General features: G+C 46.1%; 1 protein-coding gene across 5 annotated transcripts in view; it reads right to left on the reverse strand.

Moving 5' to 3' along the window:
• LOC135243588 (zinc finger protein 385C-like) overlaps positions 1-19,360 on the reverse strand; it is a 74,248-nt gene that overhangs the window by 20,308 nt on the left and 34,580 nt on the right. For 3 of the 5 annotated variants that reach the window (XR_010326687.1, XR_010326688.1, XM_064315529.1), the window contains exons 2-3: positions 12,503-12,644; positions 7,400-7,510 (exon numbers count right to left, since the gene is read on the reverse strand). Coding sequence is in view for 3 of the 5 variants with exons in the window: in XM_064315529.1 (XP_064171599.1) it covers positions 7,400-7,510; positions 12,503-12,644 (253 nt within the window). In the remaining 2 variants the exon portion in view is untranslated. Of the gene's footprint in view, positions 1-7,399; positions 7,511-12,502; positions 12,649-16,509; positions 16,607-19,360 lie in introns of all 5 variants that reach the window. The other 2 variants (XM_064315530.1, XM_064315531.1) reach the window with 2 other exon arrangements.

Here is a 19,360-nt window from a genome sequence, read left to right on the forward strand (position 1 = left end):
GGATTTTTTTGGACAGTGCCCACTGTACAAGCCTCTGGAGGTAGCGTTATGATCTGAGTTTGCTTCAGTTGGTCAGGTCTAGGCTCAGCAACATTATGCGGCAATAAAATTAAGTCAGCTGAGTACCTGAATGTACTGAATGACCAGGTTATCCCATCAATGGATTTTTTCTTCCCTGACGGCAGGACGACAATGCCAAGATTCATTGGGCTCAAAATGTGAAAGAGTGGTTCTGGGAGCATGAGGAATTCACACATGAATTGGCCACCACAGAGTCCTGACCTTAACCCCATTGAAAGTTTTTGGGATGTGCTGGAGAAGACTTTACAGTGTTTCGACTCTCCGGTCGTTAATACAAGATAATGCAATTCTGGATGGAAATAAATGTTATGAGAACTTGTGACGTTGCATAAGGTTGTCGAAACAACGCCATGACGAATGTGTGCCGTAATCAAAACTAAAGGCGGTCCAACGAAATATCAGAGTGTGCAACTTTTTTTTTTTGGCCAGGCAGTGTATGATGCTCACACGCACACACACACACGCACAGACACACACACACACGCACACACACACATAATAAGGACTCTCCAGGATGAGCGGAGTCTGCTCGCACCTGACTGCTCTGGCACTACGATCTTTACTTCACTCTCGTGTGTTTTTCTGCACCTCTGCACCTTGAACCAATGCACTTGTTGTACGTCGCTCTGGATAAGAGCGTCTGCTAAATGCCTGTAATGTAATGTAATAATGTAATGATCATCCACCATAAACATGCTCACATCCACAATAAACATGCTTACATCCACAATAAACATGCTCACATCCACAATAAACATGCTCACCGTCACTCACATACACATATCCGCCATTATACCTACACCACAATCGCTACCAAACTTAGAATCTGACATACACTTGCACACACACAGGAATCACACACCTACACCCAACAAACATACACTCATTCAGACCCCTCCCAGCATTCTCTAATCTATCACTTCCCTCAGAGCAGTTCTGCACTGTAAACACCCCGTTAAACATGCAGTGTGAGAGCTCAAAGTGTGACAACGGCTTCCGCTGGCTGCCATCAAACACACGCTCACTACTCACAGAATGACACGCATGGGCAGGTCACATGCACACCTCCCGAGCCAGCTGAGGCCCCCAGACGCCAGCAAGAGGCTGGAGTCAACAGGAACCAAGTGGGAATCAGCTCTGGAGAGCTCCTCCATTAGAGGGGCAATAGCTGGGACTTTTACTGGCTCATGCTAGGTTGCTAGTGCAGAAGCATCACTAGCACCCTGGTTTTGGGTGGGAGCTATTTGTCCCTGCTCCTTAGAGAGGGAAATGAAAATGGCCCCTCTTAATTGCGGCTTGTTTAGCGTGACCTGCAGCTGAGCTGCCGAGCTGTCATGGCAGCAGTAGTCACAGGAGTTGCCCGGCTATGGCGAAGTCGCAGCACACATATTTGGGTTTTCTCTGGGAGCACAATTCAGTGAAACCAATCATAGGCTCCGAAGCAGGGCTGAAGTTAGAGGAATGCTAATATGTACTCGCCAAACACAAGTGGGTACACACTGCAGACAGCCGGTGAGCTTCCCATAGCAGCATACCTGTATTTCATTTGGAGTCATAGAGCCTGGTGAGATAGTACACACTCACTATATAACACATGGAGCCTGGTGAGATAGTACACACTCACTATATAACACATGGAGCCTGGTGAGATACACACTCACTATATAACACATGGAGCCTGGTGAGATAGTACACACTCACTATATAACACATGGAGCCTGGTGAGATAGTACACACTCACTATATAACACATGGAGCCTGGTGAGATACACACTCACTATATAACACATGGAGCCTGGTGAGATACACACTCACTATATAACACATGGAGCCTGGTGAGATACACACTCACTATATAACACATGGAGCCTGGTGAGATACACACTCACTATATAACACATGGAGCCTGGTGAGATACACACTCACTATATAACACATGGAGCCTGGTGAGATAGTACACACTCACTATATAACACATGGAGCCTGGTGAGATACACACTCACGATATAACACATGGAGCCTGGTGAGATACACACTCACTATATAACACATGGAGCCTGGTGAGATACACACTCACTATATAACACATGGAGCCTGGTGAGATAGTACACACTCACTATATAACACATGGAGCCTGGTGAGATACACACTCACGATATAACACATGGAGCCTGGTGAGATACACACTCACTATATAACACATGGAGCCTGGTGAGATACACACTCACTATATAACACATGGAGCCTGGTCCAATACACACTCACGATATAACACATGGAGCCTGGTCCGATACACACTCACTATGTAACACATGGAGCCTGGTCCGATACACACTCACTATATAACACATGGAGCCTGGTGAGATAGTACACACTCACTATATAACACATGGAGCCTGGTGAGATACACACTCACTATATAACACATGGAGCCTGGTGAGATACACACTCACTATATAACACATGGAGCCTGGTGAGATACACACTCACTATATAACACATGGAGCCTGGTCAGATACACACTCACTATATAACACATGGAGCCTGGTCAGATACACACTCACTATATAACACATGGAGCCTGGTGAGATACACACTCACTATATAACACATGGAGCCTGGTGAGATACACACTCACTATATAACACATGGAGTCTGGTGAGATAGTACACACTCACTATATAACACATGGAGTCTGGTGAGATAGTACACACTCACTATATAACACATGGAGTCTGGTGAGATAGTACACACTCACTATATAACACATGGAGCCTGGTCCAATACACACTCACTATATAACACATGGAGCCTGGTGAGATACACACTCGCTATATAACACATGGAGCCTGGTGAGATACACACTCACTATATAACACATGGAGCCTGGTGAGATAGTACACACTCACTATATAACACATGGAGCCTGGTGAGATACACACTCACGATATAACACATGGAGCCTGGTGAGATACACACTCACTATATAACACATGGAGCCTGGTGAGATACACACTCACTATATAACACATGGAGCCTGGTGAGATACACACTCACTATATAACACATGGAGCCTGGTGAGATAGTACACACTCACTATATAACACATGGAGCCTGGTGAGATACACACTCACGATATAACACATGGAGCCTGGTGAGATACACACTCACTATATAACACATGGAGCCTGGTGAGATACACACTCACTATATAACACATGGAGCCTGGTGAGATAGTACACACTCACTATATAACACATGGAGCCTGGTGAGATACACACTCACGATATAACACATGGAGCCTGGTGAGATACACACTCACTATATAACACATGGAGCCTGGTGAGATACACACTCACTATATAACACATGGAGCCTGGTCAGATACACACTCACTATATAACACATGGAGCCTGGTCCGATACACACTCACTATATAACACATGGAGCCTGGTCAGATACACACTCACTATATAACACATGGAGCCTGGTGAGATAGTACACACTCACTATATAACACATGGAGCCTGGTGAGATACACACTCACTATATAACACGTGGAGCCTGGTGAGATAGTACACACTCACTATATAACACATGGAGTCTGGTGAGATAGTACACACTCACTATATAACACATGGAGCCTGGTCCAATACACACTCACTATATAACACATGGAGCCTGGTGAGATACACACTCACTATATAACACATGGAGCCTGGTGAGATAGTACATACTCATTATATAACACATGGAGCCTGGTCAGATACACACTCACTATATAACACATGGAGCCTGGTGAGATACACACTCGCTATATAACACATGGAGCCTGGTTCGAGAGTACATTACATTACATTACATTACAGGCATTTAGCAGACGCTCTTATCCAGAGCGACTTACACAACTTTTACATAGCATTTTTTACATTGTATCCATTTATACAGCTGGATATATACTGAAGCAATTTTTGGTTAAGTACCTTGCTCAAGGGTACAACGGCAGTGTCCTACCCGGGAATCGAACCTACGACCTTTCGGTTACAAGCCCAGTTCCTTACCCACTGTGCTACACTCCGTCCATACTCACTATATAACACATGGAGCCTGGTCAGATACACACTCACTATATAACACATGGAGCCTGGTCAGATACACACTCACTATATAACACATGGAGCCTGGTCCGATAATACATACTCACTATATAACACATGGAGCCTGGTGAGATAGTACACACTCACTATATAACACATGGAGCCTGGTGAGATAGTACACACTCACTATATAACACATGGAGCCTGGTCAAATAGTATACACTCACTATATAACACAGCCTTCCAAGCACACTGACCGGTGTGCTGTGCATGCTTAATGTATACTGTAAGCTTATTATGGATGTAATAAAGCAATAGTTGAAATAATCAACAATGAATACTTCCTCAAAGAACTTCATCCAGAAGTGAACGAGAGTCAAACTTTTAAAAAAAGTTTATTTAAATTTTTTTTTTTTTTTAAATTAAAATACTGCTAGCAATAAAAATAATAAAGTAAGTCCAGATCAGAGACCGTGAGCAGGAGTAAAGGTGGGGAGGGGGTGTCGGTGAATCCTGATAGGCCGAGGGGGAGCAGACATTACTCAGCAGGCGATGTACAGGAGTATGAATGGACGGGGGTGCTGAAAAGCAGGGGTGGGGGGGTGGGTGGGTGTGGTTTAAAAGCCCCACCGGCTGCAGTGCCGTTACCGGGAGCCTGTGGGACAGTAACTGGGGGGATGAACGGTGGATTAGTCAGGGTCTGAAGGTTTATGCTTGTCCAGCAGCTTCTGTGTGATCGATTGATCCAAGCCTGTTTAACAGAGACATGACAAAGTAGCTGGCTGCGGTCTACCAAGATGCTCGGATTTGGTTGTGTGTGTGTGTGTGTGTGTGGGGGGGGGGGGGGCGTAGGTGGTTGATTTTATGTGTTGTACATCAGTAATTTTTCAGGTGTACACCTGAGTGCTTGATTAAGCATGTTTACCAGCATATTTGTATAAGCGTGTACACCAGTGTGTTTAAGCATGTTTACAGGGTATTTATTTCAGCATATACCTTAGCATGTACACCATTTGTTTAAGAGCGAATACTAGCATGTTTCCTTAAGTGCTTATACCAATATGTTTTAATAAGCACATACATTAGAATGTTTGTTTATGCATGAACACTAGGAACCCTGTAGGGGGTCTGGGGGATGCCCCCCTCCATGCACACTTAAAGGACACAGCTGAAGTGTGGATTCTTAAAGATGCACACTTAAAGGATACAGCTGAAGTGTGGATTCTCAAACATGCACACTTAAAGGACACAGCTGAAGTGTGGATTCTCAAACATGCACACTTAAAGGACACAGCTGAAGCCTGGATTCACACACTTCTGCCAGACTGTCTGCCCTATCTGTCCAATCCACTGTAAGGGGTGGGGGGGTCACAGTTAAGGACATTTACTTTTTAAAATAGGGCTCATTTTTAGATGCTGAGAGCATAGCCATTATTCAGTGTGCTGAACCCACCTGTGATAAAAATGTCCTCCACGCCGCATTCAAAGGATCGCCTCATTAGAATTCTGTAAATTTCGCTCATTTCCATATAAATGTAAATAAGTTATACAATAACTCAAGATGCAAGCACAGCTTAAATTAATTGAAGTCGAGCGGGAGAGATAGAAATGCCAATTGAAAATGGGTTTCTTTGCTAGACAGAAAGCATGAATGAACTGGTTCCAGTAATAATGAGTTTGCTTAGCTTCTATAGGACATTTCATTTCAAATTTTGTCTCACAAATGTGTCTTTGAAGACATTTGTTAAACTGTCCAAAATGGCAGGTTCCTGAGCACATGCAAGCATTGATTATAAAGCTCTGTGACACCTAACGGCCTCTTCCAATTACAGAAAAGAAACTAGAAATGCTGAGCAAATCTGAAAAGCATTTTTTGAACACGTGCTTAGTGGGTTGGGGTAGATTTATAAAAATGCGTTGAGCAGCTTTTCAACTTATCTTAACAATACTGCCTTCAGAATAAAATGTAAATAAAGCACCCTTCTCTAAATCTTGGCCAAATATCAGTGCTATTGCTAACGTGTATACTACACATGGTCTAAACGCTGTTGTGGGATTAGCACAACCTGCTCACGTTTATTCTGCATCTGGTAAATGAGCAATGCCACCACTTTCCAGTCGCGGCTCACGTCCATTTCAGCAGTACTGACTGACAGGTTTATAAGGCGAGTCACAGCCAAGCTGGAGAAAATGCCAGAACTGCACTGAAATGTTTTCCCTCAAAGGGGCTGCATGTTGCGCAAACAGAGACTTCAAGCCTTGTCACTACTAGCACAAAAACACTATTATTATTGAAAAGAAAGAATTCAATTCAGATTCAATTGAGAAAAAGGAAGCAGAGACCACTTAAAAGGAAGAAATGGTGGACAAGACTTTTAAAAATAATTAAGACATGTGTGATGTTGAAGGGCTGAATACACACTGCAGTTCTTTAAAAGTGGAAAGGATTTGAATTCCTTTCACATACACACACACACAGGAAGGCACAAAAATACACAAAAACAAACACCTACCCACCCACCCACCCACATACTCTCTCCAAATACAAATGGACTATGCTTTTCCTTCTATCCTCAGGATTTTCACCGATTGTCATGACTAATCTGCAGGTGCTAAAAAAAATGCTTAGAGAAATTAAAGAGAGAGAGGAAGTGAGAGTGAGTGAGTGAGAGAAGGAGTGAGAGAGAGAAAGGTTGACTAAGAGACAGGAGCAAAGACAGAAATCGGGGCGTGTGGGAGGGACTTGTGCAGATGCGCAGTATAAACGCACAAGGTGAGCTCATGCAGGTGTGTGGGGCAGGGTGAGCTCATCTAGGTGTGCGGGAGGGATGGGCTCATGCAGGTGTGTGGGGGCAGGGTGAGTCATGCAGGGTGGGCAGGAGCTCATGCAGGTGTGTGGAGGATGGGCTCTCAGGTGTATGGGGCAGGGTGAACTCATGCAGGTGTGTGGGAGGGATGGGCTCATGCAGGTGTGTCGGGAGGCAGGCTCATGCAGGTGCGTGGGGCAGGGCGCGCTCATGCAGGTGTGTGGGGCAGGGCGAGCTCATGCAGGTGTGTGGGAGGGATGGGCTCATACAGGTGTGTGGGGCAGGGTGAGCTCATGCAGGTGTGTGGGAAGGCAGGCTGCGCTCATGCAGGTGTGTGGGGGCAGGGTGAGCTCATGCAGGTGTGTGGGGGCAGGGTGAGCTCATGCAGGTGTGTGGGAGGGCGGGCTCACTCACCATAGAGTTGAACCTCAGGTGGCAGATGTTGCAGGAAATTATCTGCTTCTTCCTGAGAGGCTGGGGGACCCCAAACGTGTGGTTGATCACCGCTCTCTGGACTGGGTCCATCTATGAGAGCCAGGAAACACATTAATAAACACACAGCACGAGGTTCCAGGCTCATACACTGCCTCTCTGCAGAGAGAAGAGCACAGTGCTGTACAGGATACAGAGAGAAGGGCACAGTGCTGTACAGGATACAGAGAGAAGGGCAGAGTGCTGTACAGGATACAGAGAGAAGGGCACAGTGCTGTACAGGATACAGAGAGAAGGGGGCAGTACAGGATACAGAGAGTAGTGCACAATGCTGTACAGGATACAGAGAGAAGGGGACAGTGCTGTACAGGATACAGAGAGAAGGGGACAGTGCTGTACAGGATACAGAGAGAAGGGGACAGTGCTGTACAGGATACAGAGAGAAGGGGACAGTGCTGTACAGGATACAGAGAGAAGGGCACAGTGCTGTACAGGATACAGAGAGAAGTGGGCAGTACAGGATACAGAGAGTAGGGCACAGTGCTGTACAGGATACAGAGAGAAGGGGACAGTGCTGTACAGGATACAGAGAGAAGGGGACAGTGCTGTACAGGATACAGTGAGAAGGGCACAGTGCTGTACAGGATACAGAATGAACGAGGGAGGGGGAGGGAAGGGGGGGGGGGCACTCTCCTGCTGGAAGTCCAGGACATTTAAAGCCTTCTAGACATTCTGGCTGGCAAAAATAATAGAACTAAAAAGATAAAAATAAATATTCATAGGCTAGAACCTAAATCATGGCCCTTCACATGAAGGGTTTAGAGTATGGGCCTGGGCACTGCGGGTGGTGTTTAGGGTGGGGCCTGGGTAATGTGGGTGGGGTTTAGAGTATGGGCCTGGGTATTATGCGTGGAGTTTAGGGTAGGGATCTGGGTATTGTGGGTGGGGTTTAGAGTATGGGCCTGGGTATTATGGGTGGAGTTTAGCATGGGGCCTGGGTAATGTGGGTGGGGTTTAGGGTGGGGCCTGGGCATTGTGGGTGGGGTTTACAGTGTGGGCCTGGGCATTGTGGGTGGGGTTTAGGGTGGGGCCTGGGCATTGTGGGTGGGGTTTACAGTGTGGGCCTGGGCATTGTGGGTGGGGTTTAGGGTGGGACCTGGGTATTGTGGGTGGGGTTTACAATGTGGGCCTGGGTATTGTGGGTGGTGTTTAGAGTGTGGGCCCTACTATAAACTGGTGTGTCTCATCTTATCTTTATATTTTATTGATTTCCCGTTGTGCACAAATGTACAAGAGTAAAGAGTAAACCTGAGTTAATGTGGCTGTGAGGCACTCTGTCCTGTATGACGGCTTCTTGCCTGATGAGGGGGGAGGAGCCAAGGAGTGGGAGGACCCAGTAAATGGGAGGAGACTGAGGGGCAGAAGAGCCACTCAGGCAGATTCACTGTCAGAGGAGATGATGCACTTAAAGGATTTTGGGAGGATTTCCTTTTCCCCACTCACTCTCGGCTAGTTAGCTCTAAACAGAGGCTTTCTAAGAGCATGTTCTGAGTGATTTCTAGAGCCAGAATGGCCAACTGAGTAGGGAACACACAGAGAGGCTTTCTAAAAGCCTGTTCTGAGTGATTTCCAGAGCCAGAATGGCCGACTGAGTAGGGAACACACAGAGGCTTTCAAAGGAAATGTACACACTCACACAAACCCCCCAAAAATCTCCTTAAACGCTTTAGTGCATCAGCTCCGGATACGACTGTGTCCCACTTATTTCCACTTCCTGGATTTTCTTTCCCAGACCTCCTTTAAGGCAGGGGGAGAGGATCTGGAGAAGGCTAAACGCGCTTTTACTTAAAATGGAGGCAGAAGAATGCCTAAGACAAAGCCAGTCAGAGGTAAAAACAAAACTGACAAAGGGAACCAAAAAGAGAGTGTGGGTGTAAAAGAATGAAACACAGATTGCCTTCGTCTTACTGAAAGCCAGATAATTACAACAGCTCAAGATGTACAGGCAAGATATACCACACGGGTACAGACAATCAGAAAAAGAAAGACATGGAGAATTTCTTCAGGGAAATAGTGCTTGAATCTACCACAGTTGTTTAAAACAATGTTTGCCAGGTTTCTGAGAACAGCGTGCAGCTCAAGAGGCGTATTGTTGGGGCTGTTGTCATGGACATCCTGCCACAGAAAAATATATATTTAAATGGGCAGTCAGCGAACGAGAATGAAGAGGGGGCGTGTCCATGAGAGAGGCTGGCAGAGCTGGGAATATACGGGGGGGTTAGGCTCTGTTCATGCTGATAGACGATGATCATTTAAGAATGGCACAATCATGCTGAAATCTGTGTGGGCCCCCACCTCTCTACTCTCTAACTTCGGACCTGCTGCCAGTGGCAGAACTGGTTTCTGGGTTGGTTCAAGATGTGAAACCTTTTGCTAAATTTGACTAGGGCAGCGTTTCCCAACCTTTTTCTTTCGGTGGTACACTTTCCAAATTTACATAATCTCATGGCACACCGCGAGCGACGTACTGACGTTGATGTGACGTGCCAACAGTAAGCCTAAATGTTCTTTTGGGGTTTTAATTAAGCAATATGCATTTGACATTTATTTTGGCTTTTGTGAATGGGATTTGTTCTTTTAAGATCTTTTAATTAATTTGAACATTAAATTTTTTTTTTTGAATTTGACAGCACTCTGAAACCAGACGTTCAGTATAGCACTCTGAAACCAGATGTTCAGTATAGCACTCTGAAACCAGACGTTCAGTAACAGCACTCTGAAACCAGATGTTCAGTATAGCACTCTGAAACCAGACGTTCAGAAACAGCAGTCTGAAACCAGATGTTCAGTAACAGCACTCTGAAACCAGACGTTCAGTACAGCACTCTGAAACCAGACGTTCAGAAACAGCAGTCTGAAACCAGATGTTCAGTAACAGCAGTCTGAAACCAGACGTTCAGTAACAGCACTCTGAAACCAGACTTTCAGTAACAGCACTCTGAAACCAGATGTTCAGTAACAGCACTCTGAAACCAGATGTTCAGTATAGCACTCTGAAACCAGACGTGCAGTAACATCACTCTGAAACCAGACGTTCAGTAACAGCACTCTGAAACCAGACGTTCAGTATAGCACTCTGAAACCGGACATTCAATATAGCACTCTGAAACCGGGCGTTCAGTAACAGCACTCTGAAACCAGACGTTCAGTACAGCACTCTGAAACCAGACGTTCAGTACAGCACTCTGAAACCGGACGTTCAGTATAGCACTCTGAAACCAGATGTTCAGTATAGCACTCTGAAACCAGACGTTCAGAAACAGCAGTCTGAAACCAGATGTTCAGTAACAGCACTCTGAAACCAGATGTTCAGTAGCAGCACTCTGAAACCAGACGTTCAGTAACAGCACTCTGAAACCAGATGTTCAGTACAGCACTCTGAAACCAGACGTTCAGTACAGCACTCTGAAACCAGACGTTCAGAACAGCATCTGAAACCAGAGTTCAGTAACAGCTCTGAAACCAGACGTTCAGTAACAGCACTCTGAAACCAGACTTCAGTAAGCACTCTGAAACCAGAGTTCAGTAACAGCACTCTGAAACCAGAGTTCAGTATAGCACTCTGAAACCAGACGTCAGTACACACTCTGAAACCAGACGTTCAGTAAGCACTCTGAAACCAGAGTTCAGTATAGCACTCTGAAACCGACATTCAAAAGCACTCTGAAACCGCGTTCAGTACAGCACTCTGAAACCAGACGTTCAGTACAGCACTCTGAAACAGACGTTCAGTACAGCACTCTGAACCGACGTTCAGTAAGCACTCTGAACAGAGTTCAGTAAGCACTCTGAAACCAGACTTCAGAAAGCAGTCTGAAACCAGATGTTCAGTACAGCACTCTGAAACCAGAGTTCAGTAAGCAGCACTTGAACACAGAACGTGTTCAGTACAGCACTCTGAAACCAGATGTTCAGTATAGCACTCTGAAACCAGACGTGCAGTAACATCACTCTGAAACCAGACGTTCAGTAACAGCACTCTGAAACCAGACGTTCAGTAACAGCACTCTGAAACCAGACATTCAGTACAGCACTCTGAAACCAGACGTTCAGTAACAGCACTCTGAAACCAGACGTTCAGTACAGCACTCTGAAACCAGACGTTCAGTACAGCACTCTAAAACCAGACGTTCAGTACAGCACTCTGAAACCAGACGTTCAGTATAGCACTCTGAAACCAGACGTTCAGAAACAGCAGTCTGAAACCAATGTTCAGTAACAGCACTCTGAAACCAGATGTTCAGTAGCAGCACTCTGAAACCAGACGTTCAGTAACAGCACTCTGAAACCAGAGTTCAGTAAGCACTCTGAAACCAGACGTTCAGTACACACTCTGAAACCAGACGTTCAGAAACAGCATCTGAACCAGAGTTCAGTAACAGCATCTGAAACCAGACGTTCAAAAGCACTCTGAAACCAGACTTTCAGTAACAGCACTCTGAAACCAGAGTTCAGTAACAGCACTCTGAAACCAGATGTTCAGTAAGCACTCTGAAACCGACGTCAGTAAACACTCTGAAACCAGAGTTCAGTAAAGCACTCTGAAACCAGACGTTCAGAAGCACTCTGAAACCACAAATGCTCAGGTAACAGCACCTGAACCAGACGTTCAGTACAGCACTCTGAAACCAGACGTTCATACAGCACCTGAACGAGTTCAGTATGCACTCTGAAACCAGACGTTCAGTATAGCACTCTGAAACCAGACGTTCAGAAACAGCAGTCTGAAACCAGATGTTCAGTAACAGCACTCTGAAACCAGACATTCAGAAACAGCAGTCTGAAACCAGATGTTCAGTAACAGCAGTCTGAAACCAGATGTCCAGTAACAGCACTCTGAAACCAGACGTTCAGTAACAGCACTCTGAAACCAGATGTTCAGTTAGAGCAGTCTGAAACCAGACGTTCAGTAACAGCACTGTTTCAGTGTATGAAACCACTGCTATAGGTTTCCCATCTTGAATGGAGCCCTGGATCTGATCATTGTGGGCAGGTCCTGTGGTGGCCAGAAAGGGCGGAACTCACCGTGTTGAAATTTGGGAAGAGGCTGAGTGGGGAGGAGGCGCTGAGGTGAAAGGGAAGGAAGTGCTTGATGTCCAGCTGGGGTTGGAGAGGGGGGCGTCCCGGGACAGGCAGAGGTGGCAGGAGGGGGCTGCTCTGGGTGGGGCTGCCTTCGCAGGAGAAAAAACACAACATTTCCGTTAGGATGCAGAGACGACGCAAGAGGCACACTTTAAATGACCCAAAATTGGTTTGCAGAAGGATAAGCAGTCTCAAAACTTGTAGCACATTTTTTTTATTTTACTCATGTTAAACACTGTCATTCATATTTTTTATGTTATGAATGTCGGTGAAGTGGGTTTATAGAGCGTATATGCATCACATACAGCCGCCATTACTGCCCGCACGTGCTGGGAGGCTGGGAGAACATGTCACGGTTCATTGGCATTCTCTGTGTACATCTGGCATGTTCATACCGCACCACCACCCTGCTGCATCAGCTGCTTACTGCAGGGGTGTCCAGTCATATCTGCAAAGGGCTAGAGTGGGTGCAGCTTTCAGCCCAGAGCTAAAACAAGGATGCACATGCAGACCCCCTCACACACACAGAGGCACACACACACACAGGCGCACACACACACACACACACACACACAGGCGCACACAGCGTTTCCCAACCTTTTTCTTTCCGCGGCACACTTATCAAATTTACAGAATCTCATGGCACACCACGCCGACAGAAAAAACCTGCGAGCGACGTACTGACGTTGATGTGACGTGCCAACAGTAAGCCTAAATGCTCTTTTGGGGTTTTAATTAAGTGATATGACATTTTAATGACATTTATTTAGGCTTTTGTGAATGGGATTTGTTCATTTAAGATTTAAAAAAAAAAAAAAAAAAAAAAAAAAAAAAAAAAAAAAAAAAAAAAAAAAAAAAAAAAAAAAAAAAAAAAAAAAAAAAAAAAAAAAAAAAAAAAAAAAAAAAAAAAAAAAAAAAAAAAAAAAAAAAAAAAAAAAAAAAAAAAAAAAAAAAAAAAAAAATAACACAGTCAGGTACAAACCACTGCTAATTCCCATCAAAGAGCCCCAGGACCTATCATGCGCATGGTCTGATGGCCAACAAGCGGACACCAACACACTAATTTGGAAGAGGCTGAGTGGGGAGACAGCTGAGGTGAACGGGAAGGAAGTGCTTATTCAGCTGCGTTGGAGACGGAGGGCACCGGGACAGCAAGTGGCAGGAGGGGGCACCCGGGTGGGCCCTATCCAGGAGAAAAAACACAACATTTCGTAGGATGCAGAACGACCAAGAGGCCACACTTTAAAGACCCAAATTGGTCAAAGGATAACAGTCTCAAAACTTTAGCACATATTTTTAATTTTACTCATGTTAACACGCATTCAATTTTTTCATGTTATGAATGTCGGTGAAGTGGGTTTATAGAGCGTATATCGCATCACAACAGCCGCCATATACTGCCCCACTGTTGAGGCGGGAAACAGCACGGTTCATTGGCATTCTCTGTACACTGGCAGTTCATACCGCACCACCACCCAGCTGACATCAGCTGCCTTACTGCAGGCTGTCATCAACGCAAGCATGCATGTGCCACTTCACCGAGGCTAAACAAGGATGACATGCAGACCCCCTCACACACACAACACACACACACACACAGACATGCCCACAACACACACACCAACACACAGGGCACACACACATACACAACACACACACACCACAACACCACATCCATACCAACACACACACACACAAGCACACACACACCATACAAGCATCCACATCCATACACAGACACACACACACACACTAACACACACACCATACAGGCATCCACATCCATACACAGACACACACACACACACCAACACACACAACCCAGCGTCCCAACCTTTTTCCTCCAGCGCACCATTACAATTACAGAATCTCATGCGTTCCAACCTTTCCTCGCGACAGAAATTACAAACCATGGCGACACTGCGACTTGAGACGCGTCGACGAGTATAATGTTCTTTGGGTTTAATAATAAGTTTTTTGCGATTTTTAATGAACATTTTAAATTTTTAGGCTTTGTGAATGGGATTTGTTCATTTAAGTTTTTTAAATTCATTTGACCATTAACATTTTTTTAAAGGATTTTTCACACGGCACACCAGAGTGCCGCAGCACACCGGTTGGGAAACGCTGCACTAACACACACACACACCATACAGGCATCCACATCCATACACAGACACACACACACACCATACAGGCATCCACATCCATACACAGACACACACACACACACACCATACAGGCATCCACATCCATACACAGACACACACACACACACACAGAGGCATCCACATCCACACACACACACACACACACACACACACACACACACCATACAGTCATCCACATCCATACACAGACACACACACACACCATACAGCCATCCACATCCATACACAGACACACACGCACACACACACACCATACAGGCATCCACATCCATACACAGACACACATACACACCATACAGGCATCCACATCCATACACAGACACACACACACACAAGCACACACACACCATACAAGCACCCACATCCATACACAGACACACACACACCATACAGGCATCCACATCCATACACACACACACACACACACACACACACACACACACCATACAGGCATCCACATCCATACACAGACACACACACACACACCATACAGGCATACACATCCATACACAGACACACACAAACACACACAGAGGCATCCACATCCATACACAGACACACACACACCATACAGGCATCCACATCCATACACAGACACACACGCACACCATACAGGCATCCACATCCATACACAGACACACACAAACACACAAGCAGGCATCCACATCCAGGCATCACAGCACACACACACACCCAACTAAACAAGGCATGCACATCAGTACCACTACACACACACACACACCATACAGGCATCCACATCCATACACAGCACACACACACACACGCACACACACACCATACAAGCATCCACATCCATACACAGACACACACACACACACACGCACACACACACACACCATACAGGCATCCACATCCATACACAACACACACAACAACACACACACCCATCAGCACCACATCCATACACAGACACACACACACACACACACAGAGGCATCCACATCCATACACAGACACACACACACACCATACAGGCATCCACATCCATACACAGACACACACACACCATACAGGCATCCACATCCATACACAGACACACACACACCACACAGGCATCCACATCCATACACAGACACACACGCACACACACACACCATACAGGCATCCACATCCATACACAGACACACACAAACACACACAGAGGCATCCACATCCATACACAGACACACACGCACACACACACACATACACAGGTATGTGCATGCACACACAGACACACATGCACACACACACAAACATGCATATCCACACACATGTACACACACAGACACAAATGCACACACACACAGACATGCATATCCACACAAACGTACACACGCAGACACACGTACACACACACACAGACATGCATATCCACACACACGTACACGCGCAGATGCACACACACACAGACATGCATATCCACACACACGTACACACACACATGCACACACACACAGACATGCATATCCACAGACACGTACACGCGCAGACACACATGCACACACACACAGACACGCAGATGCATACACACGTACACACGCAGACACACATGCACACATACACACAGACACACGCAGATGCATACACACCTCAGCAGTCATTTAATTACTGAATTATAGCCCAAAGGGAACGGTGGTATCAGATTTCAGATGGACTGGGGGTGTAGAGATTTCCAATTTTTCGCATGGGTAAGTTTAAGCACTCTCCCGGGGCTCAGCTAGCTGTGGAGGATCAACAGATCAATCACGGGCGTCAACGCGGGGTCACATGACTCACAAAGAGAGCAGACCCCAGGAGCAGGAACAAATGGACCCACTGAGCACCAACAGTGGGCTGAATGCATCAATCCCAAAGGAACACAGGCCGCGTAGAGCTAGCGTTAACACACAACACACAACACATACACTGCACACAGAGCTAACGCTAACACACAACACACAACACATACACTGCACACAGAGCTAACGCTAACACACAACACACAACACATACACTGCACACAACACACAGAGCTAGCGTTAACACACAACACACAGAGCCAGCGATAACACACAACACACACCCTACACACAACACACAGAGATAGTGTTAACACACAACACACAAAGCCAGCGTTAACACACAACACACGCCCTACACACAACACACAGAGCTAGCGTTAACACACAACACACACCCTACACACAACACACAAAGCTAGCATTAACACACAACACACGCCCTACACACAACACACAGAGCCAGCGTTAACACACAACACACAACCACTACACTGACCAACACACAGCTAGTTAACACACAACACACACCCTACACACAACACACACCCAACACACAGAGCCAGCGTTAACACACAACACACACCCTACACACAACACACAGAGCCAGCAGTAACACACAACACACAGAGCCAGCGATAACACACAACACACACCCTACACACAACACACAGAGCTAGCGTTAACACACAACACACACCCTACACACAACACACAGAGCCAGCGTTAACACACAACACACACCCTACACACAACACACAGAGCCAGCGTTAACACACAGCACACAGAGATAGCGCTAACACACAACACACACCCTACACACAACACACAGAGCTAGCGATAACAGACAACACACACCCTACACACAACACACAGAGCCAGCGTTAACACACAACACACACCTACACACAACACACAACACACAGCGCTACACACAACACACAGAGATAGCGTAACACACAACACACACCCTACACACAACACACAGAGCTAGCGATAACAGACAACACACACCCTACACACCCTACACACAACACACAGAGCCAGCGTTAACACACAACACACACCCTACACACAGCACACAGAGATAGCGCTAACACACAACACACACCCTACACACAACACATACACTACACACAACACACAGAGCCAGTGATAACACACAACACACACACTACACACACCCTACACAACACACAGGGCCAGCGTTAACACACAACACACAGAGCCAGCATTAACACACAACACATACACACGTACACACAACACACAACACACACACATTCCACATATGAGGTGTGGAAAACCAGCGGTGTGTGGTAACACAGCACACGCCGGACCGGCAACCTGCAGGCACATGTGGTTACTGAGCGTTTGCGACTCATCTCAATTTATACGTGTCATCAGGTACGCCACAGGGGGGCTGGGGCGCCAGAGGACTGTTTTGGGGTGCAAGTGCCACTCTCTAGTGCACTCGATCGAGCAGTCTGTCTGTCACTGCTCACAGACTGAGCAGCAGGCCACTATGTTACTGCGGGCAACAGCCTATTTCACCACCAATTACAGTCATCAGCCAGAGAGGAACAACCCAAAGATGCCACAATACAGTTACATTACATTACATTACAGGCATTTGGCAGACGCTCTTATCCAGAGCGACGTACAACAAAGTGTATAACCATAACCAGGAACAAGTATGACGAAAACCCTGTGTGACAGTTCCTGTGTGGGCCCACAAAACAGGCTGAAGATGAGAAAATTCAGACTGACTGACTCTGATAAAGCAGTGAATCAGAGACTGACTGACTCTGATAAAGCAGTGAATCAGAGACTGACTGACTCTGATAAAGCAGAGAATCAGAAACTGACTCTGATAAAGCAGTGAATCACAGACTGGCTGACTGATAAAGCAGTGAATCAAACACTGACTGACTCAGATAAAGCAGTGAATCAAATGGTAAATGGACTGCATTTATATAGCGCTTTTATCCAAAGCGCTTTTTAATTGATGCCTCTCATTCACCAGAGCAGTTAGGGGTTAGGTGTCTTGCTCAGGGACACTTCGACACGCCCAGGGCGGGGATCGAACCGGCAACCCTCCGACTGCCAGACAACTGCTCTTACCTCCTGAGCTATGTCGCCCAGAATCAGAGACTGAATGACTGAATCAGAGATTCTGATGATGGTCTCTGTCTCTGAGAGTTAGTTTTCTGTCTGCACTGACTCTGTTCATTCTGTCACAGAGAGAGGAAGCGTACTGATGCACACAGAGCATATCCACTCACCCAAATGCAGCTTTGATATGCTGCTGATGTGAGACTAAAGGCACTGAGAGACGCTGTTATCTCGCGCTCTTCTGCTGCAGCTCTGTCATCTGGTTGATAAGTGCAAACACACTCAGAGCATGAAAGCCACAGGAAAGCCACTTGGCCTTCTCTATGGGAGAAGAGAATGACACCGTGTACGCACAGATTTCTGCTTCAGGAGTACAAGGGAGAAACACTTATTGAACTGTGGGGCTGAACTGTGTGCTGTATCTCTCCATCACACAGTCAGTAAAGACACAGTCTCTATAGTCACAGTCTGCCCTGTCACAGTCTCTATAGTCACAGTCAGCACTGTCACAGCCTCTATAGTCACAGTCAGTACAGTGGCAGCCTCTATAGTCACAGTCAGCACTGTCACAGTCTCTATAGTCACAGTCAGTACAGCCACAGTCTCTATAGTCACAGTCAGCACTGTCACAGTCTCTATAGTCACAGTCAGCACTGTCACAGTCTCTATAGTTACAGTCAGTAAAGACACAGTCTCTATAGTCACAGTCAGCACTGTCACAGTCTCTATAGTCA

This window comes from Anguilla rostrata, chromosome 17 (genome assembly GCF_018555375.3).
Source record: "Anguilla rostrata isolate EN2019 chromosome 17, ASM1855537v3, whole genome shotgun sequence".
NCBI lineage: Eukaryota > Metazoa > Chordata > Actinopteri > Anguilliformes > Anguillidae > Anguilla > Anguilla rostrata.